This window comes from Pelmatolapia mariae, linkage group LG18 (assembly GCF_036321145.2).
Source record: "Pelmatolapia mariae isolate MD_Pm_ZW linkage group LG18, Pm_UMD_F_2, whole genome shotgun sequence".
In the NCBI taxonomy this organism is placed as follows: Eukaryota; Metazoa; Chordata; class Actinopteri; order Cichliformes; family Cichlidae; genus Pelmatolapia; species Pelmatolapia mariae.
This window is the reverse complement of record NC_086243.1, coordinates 20899806-20912056: the sequence shown is the minus strand read 5'-3', so window position 1 is coordinate 20912056 and position 12251 is coordinate 20899806. Positions and strand designations below refer to the sequence as shown.

The 12251-nt window shown below is 39.2% G+C and overlaps 1 protein-coding gene across 1 annotated transcript in view; it reads right to left on the bottom strand.

The window, feature by feature from the left end:
* The window catches only part of b4galt2 (UDP-Gal:betaGlcNAc beta 1,4- galactosyltransferase, polypeptide 2), a 225993-nt gene that overhangs the window by 105167 nt on the left and 108575 nt on the right, over positions 1-12251 (bottom strand). The window contains exons 4-5 of the mRNA XM_063462205.1: positions 6187-6305; positions 4134-4250 (exon numbers count right to left, since the gene is read on the bottom strand). Coding sequence (XP_063318275.1) covers positions 4134-4250; positions 6187-6305 — 236 coding nt within the window. The remainder of the gene's footprint in view (positions 1-4133; positions 4251-6186; positions 6306-12251) is intronic.

The following is a 12251-nucleotide window of genomic DNA, read 5'->3' as shown; positions in this document are numbered from 1 at the left end:
ATGTTTGTGAGGATGCTTGGGCCAAATTTGATGCTTCAACTCTGTGGGTGAAAATCACACCAGACAACACAGCCTTCCTGTTTCTCACTGATGTGAAATAGACTTGGTGATTGTAAAGGGTTGTATTACCAGTGCTTAGCTGTAAGCTGACTTTTAATAAAATAAAGAGGCTATACAATATCTGTTTGAAGGACTAAGATTCATATACAGCACTGTGCAGAAGTCTTGAGTCACCCCTCATTTCTGTATATTTTGCTTCCAAGAAGTCAGCTTTTCATGTATTTTTTTTTTAAAATGATCTTTTGCAATAATTCATGCTTTCTTCGGTCTTTCACAGTTTTTCTTTGGACATTGGCTGCCTTTTCACTCACTTTCAGTCCTGTCCTTGTAATTGATCGTTTTACGAGGAGTGTTTATTGAGCCACTTAACACTGATGTGGATTATTGATTATTATGAATTATTTAAGCATAAAAAGGCACCTAACCCGAGAGATGAACCAAGTCAAGTATCAATGTATTTGTGTAGCACATTTAAAATAACCTCAGTTGACAAAAGTTCTCCACAGTAAAAGCCTGGATATGATGATCAAAGAAAGCCAGCGAGTATACAATACAAAGAAATGAGGGGTGTTTTGCACAGTGCTGAATGTGCGTGTGAGTGACACATACTTTTAATCACCAAAGATGGCCTTCTTTCCACAAAAAGCTTGTTTTGACTCGAAGGACATGACAGCCACTTTCTGTTAGCCAAGATGAGCCCGGAGGGTGGAAATTATCACAGCATGACCTCCATCCCTGACACACACACCAGTGCAACACCCCCACTCCAACCTTTTAACTCCGTGTTAAAAGGTTACAGATTTTCACTCTTTCAACACTTGAGCGAGCATGATAGCAAAGTTCTCTCCACTATCCTTTTGGAAAGTGACGCCGGGTGTAAAGGTTTAATCGCCCACCGTGTCAGATACATCAGGGCTTCTTGTCATCAGAGTCCCACCTCTGTCGCTTTGATTCGCTTCCACTCAATCTGCCTGCTTGTTCCTCATCTCTGCCTCGTTTTAGCATCTTTTCTTGTGACTCTCTTAGAGGTGTTCTGGCAATCAGAGCACTCATGTGTCCTGACTGACCTCTTTAACAGAAACCCGTAATAGCTGGAAGAAACAACGTTACCAATTGAATTATTCAGGCAAACATTGTGGAAGCCTCAAGAATGAAGATTGGGAACTCTTATGTTAATCAGAGGTCGAGTTTTAAAAAAATGAATCAGCTGATCAGCTGTCAGTCAAAATATTAGACCAGATAGAATCAGAGACTGTATATTGAAGATGGACATGAACATGAAATCACCCGTTGACTGGTTGGTTGGTTGGTTACTAGGCTTCAGTTTTTATAACTTTAGCTTTAAGTAACCAGTGGATGAAGTACTAAGTTATTGGTTAATAGATAAAAGCCTGAGCCTGGTTCTGCCAGAGGCTTCTTCCTGTTAAAATTGAGTTTCTTCCCCACTGTCATCAAGTGTTTGCTAATGGCGGTCACCTGATTGTTTGGGTTTTCTCTGTATTACTCTATGGTATTTACTTCACCTCATCTTGAGGCGACTGTTGTTCTGATTTGATGCTATATAAATAAAACTGAATTGAATTGAATTGACAAACATACTTATAAATTAGTCCCAAATAAACCACATCACTGGACAGCCTGACAAGTCCAGTGATTTAATTAGTCTAAGTGAAGCCCAGCAATGGGAGGGGATAGTGATAATTCACACATGTTTAAACTCGCATTAGTTTAAACTCATAAGTTTCATTCTAAATATATGGAAGTGTTACAAAAGTGGAAATTACAGAACAAAACAATTTTATCTACTAGGTAGTAAATATGTTTCTTTTTGCTATAAAGCGGAGCTAAACTTGCTTCTGATTAACTGCAGACTTTGGCCCTCATGCATTGGTTTAATTCTTCAGCACTGTAGGTCACTGTACGGCAACATCAACAGAGGTTTTGAGATAGAGGAGAAAAAAAGCGGTATGATTATGTTTCAGACAAAAATTGGGAACCTAGATTCACTAGCAACACTTAAACTTTCATTGTTGTCATCATTATTATTATTCATGACATGTTCGCTTTTTCAAAAAGTCCAACTTTTCAGTTAAACAAAACATAAAAAAGGAGATTCGTGTAACATCACAAGTCAAAAGATAGACAGAAACTGCATGACATAAGACCTCTGCGCCTGCAAAACGCCCGGAGATAAAACTGAAGGTGAAGTCAAAGTATTTACAGTCTTGTGATGGAAATGCCAATGAGAGATGGGCTGGAAGGAAAGGAGAAGGTTAGGTTAAAAATGCTTCAGATGTTGCACCCACTCTAACAGCTCTTACCCTCACTAACAGCTTTACTTTTGATATAAGAAAGATTAAAAACCGTTCAGATAGAAAATGTGTGTTTACGTGTGTGTGTTTGTGTGCATAATTGTAAGAGAGAGAGAGGACGAGAGCAAAGGAGTAAGACACTGGAACATAACCACATCAAGAGCAGAGCGCAGCAGGGCAGGCGAAACCAAAGGCCTGTTCCACAGGGGAAGTGATTAAGGCGTTGCACAAGGCCCACAGGGAGCAAAAGGGCAGAAAAGAGAGCTCATTATCCATAATGTGGAAGAAGAGTTACTCTCGCCACAGAGTCACACACACACTCTCGCAATATTACTTAAAAATCCATCTTCTGAACCGAGTGATAGTAAATATGTTGCTCTGGAGATGGGCTGTTATTTGGGTTAAAGACAGTCAATGAAGAAGTTTGGGATGGAAGAGGGGGGAAGGCAGCCGTTAGGGACTGGAAGATGACTTGTTCTCAGTTGCATGCAGCAATGAATTCGACTGTATTAATAGATTAAAAAACTTAGTATTGTGTTCCAATGATTTTTTACAGCTTAATACAAGACAGATGTACTTCGTTGCTCTTGTCATAGTGTAATTTGAGTTTTACAGGTCAGGCTCTCGGAGCAATCTCTTCTGCTTAACCATTGGCTGGAGCCTATCGCAGCTACCACAGGGTGAGAGGTGGGGTACCATGGACAGGTCGCAGCCCATCGCAGGGCTAACACACAAAGACACAACCATTCATACCTATGGGAAATTCAGAATATCAATTAACCTAACCCCACTAAAATATTTATAATATGTTTACTTTAACACCTAATGACCAGTAATGAAATTAGAAAGAAACCACTCAGTTCAGAAGAGTTACCCCCAATCGAGGGGAAAGAGTTAAAAACATTGTTTGTTTCGCTCACAACAGAACTTAACCAGGAATATGACCACAAATTCAAGATTGTGACTTTTGCTCATGGTGCAGTATTGTGAATAATCAGTCCACGGATCAATAATAATAACCAATTAAGCATTAATATAATTTATCAAGCAAAACTGCTGGCAACAAGTGATTTATAGACATCCCACAGCTATAAATAACAAATAATTAATTCCTCCTTTAAAATAAATTTAGAAATACATAATCAGAAAATGAAGAGCTGCACTTCATTATTTTCATTTTCATAAATAAGTAGAGTGAGAAACACAAAGAAGTCATCGACTTATTGGCAAAAGCAAAGTCAGTCCATAGCCTGTTTTTCTGTTGACCTAAGCCGAAATGCAAACATACAAAAAATTAGCCCACCTTTATTTATTTTCATTAATAGTCTGATAAATTACTCACATGGAAAACAAATCATTGTTTTTCAGTTTCAGATCATCAGCGTCAATTTTCTTCCGTTGTTTCTTCTGTCTCTCTCAAACTTACATGAAGGTGTTACCAAAGCCTGCAGACTCTTAAATATGCAACTGCTAGTCAGTTAAAAATAAACAGGTGGTCTGTTCAGCCGCTTCCCTGGAGGTCACCGCAGTTCCCAGGAGGTCACAGATCTGCATGTTTGATTTGGCCAGATGCCCACCCTCCCATTTATCCTGGCTTGTGACCTCCTGTGGATGGGTTTGTATTTCCTCACAGTCTCAAACCAGAAATCCTTCACGTGAAAGGCAAATTTGTTAACCACTACACCAAGAAGCCACCAGGTCACTTAAAAAGAAACGCCATATTGCAGTTCTTACTGCCGTTCAGACTCTCTGACATCCTACCTGGTTGATGATGTAGATGCCGTAATCAATCTTCTGGCGTCTGAGAATAGGGTGGAGGTAGTGGAGCCAGTACTTTAGGTGATTCTCTCTGTGACGAAACGGGATGATGATGGCCACCTACACAACAGGGACAGTTTCAGCTCATTACCTGATTGTACTGAATGTGTAGATTTATTATAGATCATATCCCAGACATTACAACGTGACTGCCACGACCTAAACCTGGTTCTGTTGGAGGTTTCTTCCTGTTCAAAATGAAGTTTTCCTTGAGCATTTTGAGGTCACTGTTCTTGTAATGTGGCACTATAAATATACTGAATCAAACCGAATAACCACAAACACACACCAACTAAATCTCTAACACGAGTGAACTGTCATTTCCACAGCTCCTGTTAATGTCACAGTGAACATAAAGCGGGTTCTTATCCATAATGAATAAAGCACACCAAGTAAGCAGAGCTCACTGGCATCACATATTTGAGACAAATTAAGGGGCCGTGTCTCTGAACTTGAAGCGAGTCATTTTCAGGTGTCCAAGGTTGAACCGTAATCTCCTCTGTGAGTTCATGGTAATTTTGTGTTCAGATGAAGATTGGCAGAAAGCTAACCTTGGTTTCTGTATAGTTGAGCACCGAAATTGCCCAGAAACTCAAAGAGGTGTCATGTAGAGGAGAAAGTCAAACACTGAAAATGCTGAAATTAGGAAGTTCTCAAAAAAGCTGCCCTCCAAACCAATATAGCAATGTTTCATTTGTCTCCATTAATTTAAATCCAGAAAATGAACTCCAGTAAAAGAGAGCTGATCAATCAAAGTTAAATGAGAACATCAGTAAAGAAAAGGTGAGTCACAACTTTTGTGATAAATATAAACTTCACATTTTGACTGTCTGAGGATCTTCTCTGCCGCACCTCTGCATGCGTGTTTGTGTTTTTAGTCTTCTTGCAGGTGTTGAAGTGAAGATGGGTATCGTGGTCATCAGCAATGCCACGACCCCTGGTGGCACTGCTGATGACCACCTGGTGTGCCAGTGCTCCTATACAAGCAGCTCAGTGGCTGATACGAAACCGAGACGTTAGCGAACGTTGAACTTAAGGTCAGTGTCAGATCTGAAATCTGTCTGTAGCCTGTAATGTTTAAAGGTTCAAATCGCTAATATTCAACTATCACATTAGGAACAAACTGATTGTAAAATAAAAACACCTTAAAGTTTGAAAGATTAGTTTTGACCAGTGTTACCTTTGGCTGTCAGAAGATCTATAAATGCTATGAAATAAAATTCTTTTTGAAAGCATCACGCACCCCATTTTATGTGCGCTCACAGAGAGCCTGAAGCAGAAAACCTGGGTTAACAGAGAAAGTTGATAACCACCGATATGAAAACAGTTTTCTCAGACTGTGGTTAAAAGGTTTATTTAACAAGGTAATGCAAAGAAAGCCTGGCTATGGACTAAGTCATGCAGATGGTGATCCCCTAGTAACCACTGGTTACTTGGGAAAATGTGTATTCACTCACCAGTTGGTTGCTAAGGGTAAATATAGGTTTGCATAGAAGTTGGGGCACCAAACCCCCCCAAAACAAACTGCTGCAGTTGCCTGTAGTTTCAACTCAACAATTGCTCACTGAGCCCAAACGAACTTTCACCTTCAAAATAAAAGTTGCACCATTTAAAACAAGTTAGTTGCGGCGCTAAAACATGACTTTTACTTTGAAAGAGAACAGTATCGCTCAGCGAGTTTCCAGACAATTCTCCGTCTTCAAAGCAAACTACGAACTCTGAGTCAACACCTCATAAAAAAAATGAAATAAGTCTGTACTATTTTTAATTGGGTATGTTGTATTGTGTTAGCTTTTCATAATTTTGTCTATTTCAACATTTTTGTTTAGTACCTCATCACTGTGACTTCGTCTAAGTCTCAGGCACTTTATCAGGCACTAAATCTCATCTTTTATTTTTATACAGGGAGAAACTGACTTCTGCTAGAATATATTTACAATGTGAAATATAGTTTATTCAAATGTAGTGAAATACAAATAGCGACGCATCTACAGACCTTCCATCTGGGCCGACAGTCTGGAGGCGTGTATCGGCCTCCCTCGGTCACATTGGGATTTTCTTTCTGCACTCGTTCCATCGTCATCTGGGAACTGAACTCGATCAACAAACGCCCCACTGAGGAAAAGAAAAGAGACAGAGAAAGTGAAGAGAAAAGCATTAGTGGGATGAGTTGGGTAACAGACTACACAGGGCATGAAAGAAGTGAAAGAAAAAAGACATGATGGGGGGAAAGAAAACAAGAGAGGGAATGAGGGACACGGAGCAAACGCTTTTAGCTTCAAAGCAACACTATACGTGTATCAAAGTGATGTGTGCAGAAATAATGATTTCAAGGGATATGTTTCGCATAATGCTTCATTTAATAAGATGCACAGGCTTTGGAAAACCCATACTCCTAAAAAAAACAAACAAAGACTTTGAAGTCAGATGTGTAAACACATGGAAAGTAATTATGCAGCTTAGTGATAAACCCACATCATACAGTATGTTACATCTCTGCAAATCAATCCTTTGAGTACTGATGAGTCAAAAACTATCAGTGTGCAAGTGTGTTTATGTGCATGAGACCAAATTAAAAGAAAGATATGCTTTAAATCTCTGGCCTGGATGATAAATCCAGCCCCTTGCTCTGAGAACCGCCATCATTAAAACACCCGAGCAAGCTTCGCTGTTTGGGCTCCGACCAAAGCCCCCAAACCACGGACCTCATTTTAACAAACCAGACTCTCAGCACTCATTCTCCAAACTGCAAAATGTCACTCATTAGTGCATGTCTTTCTTCAGTGGCAGGGAACTCATTAGCTCAAATCATCACGCATCATTTGATTCACCAAAAATATTAAGTAGTATTAAATAAAAGTATTACATGATTTTTTATCATTCAAGGCAACAAAAACAAGCCCTGCTTATGTATCTTAATGCAGTTTATCTATATGTGACTGAAATCTTTAAATAGAAAAAGGACAGTCGGTGACTCATTCTTCATTATCTGTATTACAGTGAACACTGTCACTGCACTACAGAGGAGAGAAGCACAGCGAGCGGCCAATCAACAATATCAAATGTGTTTCAGTCTGCAGATGAAAATAATACACGACAAAATGCACTTCTTATGCTTGTTTAAATAATCTCTATATTTCTGACTTGTTCAGATTTTTGGCATTCATTAGCATGAAGTATTTTAACCTGTTCTCACAGTTAATACAAAACAAAACAAAACAAAAAACCAAAAACTTCAACAGGGCCGTGGTATAGCATTTCGTACACGATAAATCTGGTGTAAATTTTTACCTGATATTGTGGCACCATGTGCTTACGTTCCCTAGCTCGCATAAGGAGACAAGCAGACGTCTCAGAGAGAAAGAGCTGCAAGTGATTCTCTAATGAGAATTTAGTACACAAAAAACAACCTCCAACAAACTACAATACTTTAGCAGGGAACAGTTTTATTGCATATTTTCCAATGGTGGAAAATACAAACTTGTTTCACCACTTGAGGCAAAAAAACCCCACCATTGAGTACAACCAGGACACGAGGACAGATGAAGAGACACGAGCGGCAGGATGATGTGCGACTGCAGAAAAACAGGTTAAAAAGCTTGACTTAAATTGAAAAATGTTTATTTTATTATGTGACAATGTTGTGCACCTGCTGAGAAGTTGCAAGGTTAAGTTACTGAAATGTTAAGCGGTTATGTTATCTACTTTGAGACTTTTACATCATCAGACTGATCTTTTCCCCACTGAAAAGCCTAAAAAAGTTGCACAATACAATAAAGTGCCAGATTTACCAAATCTGATACTAATTAAAACTCATATAAGCAAATTTATATTTAATTATTCAAAAAACAAAAAATCAGAAGGTTCAATAAGGACCCTGTTTGTCCCCAAAATTGAATTTTCTGGCAATTATTTTATAATTTAGGCTTTAAAGGGTTAAAATTCCCATTGAAAACAATATTATTGTGCTTATACATGATTTGCTGTGTCGCTGTTGCACTATAATACTGCTGCTGCTCGCACCTCGTGGCAATGACTTCACACTTTGAATTAGGCAGTCTGTCATCAGTGACAAGGATGGAAAACGTCCTTCATTTACTTACACGTATAAATGCTGCTGCCTTCAAACTGTAATCACTAATAAAACATTGTTGGTGATTTAATTTTTTTCCTACATCACCATGACATAATTTTGAGGCTACATCATCCTACCTGTACTATTCAGATGGTTGTTTATTATGAAAGCATTTACCTTTTTAAGCTTTGAACATTTTATCTAAAATCCATCCATCTTTTCCTCGATGGCACTACAAGAAAAAAATTAGGGGAATTTCCAGAAACCGTATGAACCCCGTGTTTTTAAAGCGGCTACGCTTGAAGGCCACGGAAAAGGTCTGTCCTCTTAGAAAGGATTAAGACGAAATGAGGATGCACACTTTACAGTCTCGCCGCAAAACCCATTTAGGGTGTTTTGCCAGGAGCGTCTTGCCTCCTGCTTAATCACTGTGAACGTTGGACTGTCAGTTTCAAACAGTTATAAAAATTAACTCATCGAAAACGTACATGTGAGAGGGATTCGACTGTGTTTGCTGGAGTGCATTGGTGTGTTGAGTACTTAAAGCAGAGCAGGTAAGTGATGAGAAACGACAGTAAAAACACAAGGTTCTGCCAGACTGTAACTTCTCAAACATTTAGATAATTACAGCTAAAGCAGCAATTATGCATCTGTGTACATGGATTGTATGATTCCCATTTGTAAGTATGTTTACTGTACAGTAGATATACAATCTACTTTCAACACTTTTGGTGGCCAAGGTGTGTCATGTGTTGTATTATGTGAGTATGAACAGACAGTATTCGCAGCATCACAGAGCACAGGAAAGAGAGGTGTGGCTCGTAGAAGCCCACGAGACGATAATGGGCTTAACATTGATGCATGAGCTCCGTGTTGAGAGGTCTGCTCCAATCAACACCGTGCAGGTGAGGAGTGTAATCAATGGAAACAAGGTTACATGTCCATAACACACCTCTTTATCACACCACAAGAGCTGAATGCAAACAGTCCCAGCAGCCCCTGACCACTTCTACCCATCGCCCTCCATCCCCTCCACACTCGGGTCTCTTTCTTCCTCGTTCCCCTCTCACACTAATGAGACAGAAAGTGGAACATGGTGTTTTCATCTTCTCTCTGTGATTTTTTTCCCCCAAACTTAGTTTTCAGGCAGCTAAAACAAAACGGGGAGCTTACTGGATGTAACATAACAGTATACTGTGTATTAGGTTTTCTGAAAACACAAGAAAACATTGGGCAAGGTTTTAGTTGTTCCTCTTGAGGATAAAAGCTGGGGTTTATGGGAAAAAAAATCCCCCCAATAAATATATATTAACATCATTGCAGCACAGGTCATCCAAGAGTGACTCAAACTGATACTGCTACAATTTCAACTTCAACTTCTTTACAATTCCAAATATGAACTGTTTAAACACTGGACAGTCACTGGACATTTTATTAGGTACATCTCGGTCTGCAACGATCCTCAGGTAGGCTGTGGTGTTTAAACTATACTAGACTGCTATTAAGGTGCCCGTATCATTACACCATCATCCTGAACTGTTGATACAAGACAAAATAGATGCTGTTAACGCCACACAATCTGAACGTCGTAGCAGAAATCAAGCAGTATTAAAGCAGTATTTCCAGTTTCCTCTGGCCTCTGGCATCAACAAGGCATTTCTACCCAGAGGACTGCTGCTTACTGGACATTTTCTCTTCTTCAAACCATTCTCTGTAAACTCATGAGATGGATGTGCAGGAGAATCCCAGTAGATCAGCAGTTTCTGAAGTGCTCAGAACAGCCCATCTGGCACCAATAACCACGCTACTTTCAAAGTTACCTAAATCACCTTTCTTTGTCATTCTGATGCTCAGTTTGAATTTCAGCAGGTTGTTTTTACCATATCTAAATGCACATGGCAGCACGTGATTGGCTGATTAGATAAGATATTTGATATTTTGAGTTTTGGTCACAACCACTTGTTAAAAGGATTTCATGTGTAGCAATTTAAAGTTGGTGGCTTGGCTCTAAGAGCAATATCAAGACCACCAAAACAGCACACACTAGGCAATTAATGACAACAAACAAGACACTGATGATGGATTAGAAGCTGGGGTCCAAAGTGGCTTGCAAGGGGCAACATTAAGGGGCAACAAAAGCAGTCTAATTAATGCACATTGTCTTTGATTCACTTCTAAAATGCACAGAATGGTATCTGCAGCATTTAGATCTGGATATTTGAGGGGTGACTTGTCTCAGAGATTTATAAAGGATGATATCGAAAGAGCTTAAAAACATAATAATAAAATAAATTGCCATTGTCATGACCACATGGTGAAAATCTACAGGTACAATTCAGTAATCTTGAAAAAGCACGGTGACATAGGTAGAGGAAAACTTTTAAAGATATACAGACTGTGTTGAGCCGGCACAGAACACACAAATAACAGAAAGAGAGCATTTTTGTGTTTGTGCATGTGTGATGCAGAAATGTGAAGTTTTGTGTATAAAATAGACTTCAACAGATAGTAATGTGTTGTACAATGATAGCAGTGGAATTATCTAACACACAGATACACATGCAACAGCCACAGACCCCTAACATGCTTATCTAAGTGGCAATATTACAGTAATACATTATAATCACACTCTTTGATCACTCTATCTGGGACACCTGCTGCACTTTGGGGAATGCAGAACTGCTTTATCTGCAGATATATACACATAACACACACACACACACACACACACACACACACACACACTATATGACAACCAAATTTTCCCCTCACAACAGTAATGAAACAAACGGCAGAGCTATTAGATTAGCAGGACATGTAACAACACAATAAACTGGGAGCACACCTGAGGCTGGATGCAGTGTAAGCACACACACACGCGCACACACACACACACACACACACACACTGGGTGAGACGTGAAAAGCGGGAAACGGAAACAGGGTAAAAATGGGAGCACTCAGGTGTTTTGTTGGTTCTGAGGGCTTTGTGTGACGTGGCATCCATTCACAGATTGTCCGTACTCCAAGCTTCTACTCCTCTCCTCTCTATAATATGTTGTTGACCGCCCTCACCACATAACTCATACATCAAAGCTTACAGACCAATGAAATATTAGCCACAGCACTCCCTTTCTCTTCCTCCCTTCCTGCCATTGTTGCTCCTATTCCCCCTCCACTGAACCTAGGATCTGTGGGCCCTAAGATGAAACAGATCATCGTACAGACCCCAGTGTTGCTACATACAGTGTAAAGGTTGCATGTCTATGATACTTATAATATTGGTTACAATACTAACAGAGTTCTCTTATTATCTGGTCTATCTAGACTGTGTATAAAAAAAACAAACATGCAGAAATACCTTTAACAACTGTGGTTTGAAAAAGAAGTCTGGTTGTATAGAAGGATACAAGAAAACTGCCCAACTTCCCATTTGATTTATGACCTCACTAAATATTTTCTGCGTGATTTTATGGTCTCAATTGCTCATTTTATCTTACAGGATACAATATGATGCATATTTTGTAAATTCTGAGCTTTAGAGTAAAACAGATCATTGCAAGGCTGCGCTTCTTTGCAATGGACAGTTTGCTAAAAAACAAAACAAGCAAAAAGAAGATGGCCATGACCAAAATGTGAATGATTACAGTTTAATGGTTTGTATGACATGGTGGACACATCAATCATTTATAGAAGACCCAAAAATGGAATAAATATCCATCAGATATAAAGATGTAAGAAGAGAAATACACATTTTTCCCCAGCCAGGTTACTGAGCATTGCTAGGCCTGTGTGACTGGGCTCTTATAGGAAAACAAAACATGCTAAATATAACAGATTTTCATGGATCTGACAAATAAATTATAAATGAAAACCAATTAACTTGTTTAATCCTGTGTTTACTCTTATGTAGCTGATTGCAAAAGGGTAATAAAGTGAATAAAAGCAGTTTGATACCCTTGCGCACTGACTCAGTAGCTTTCTTTG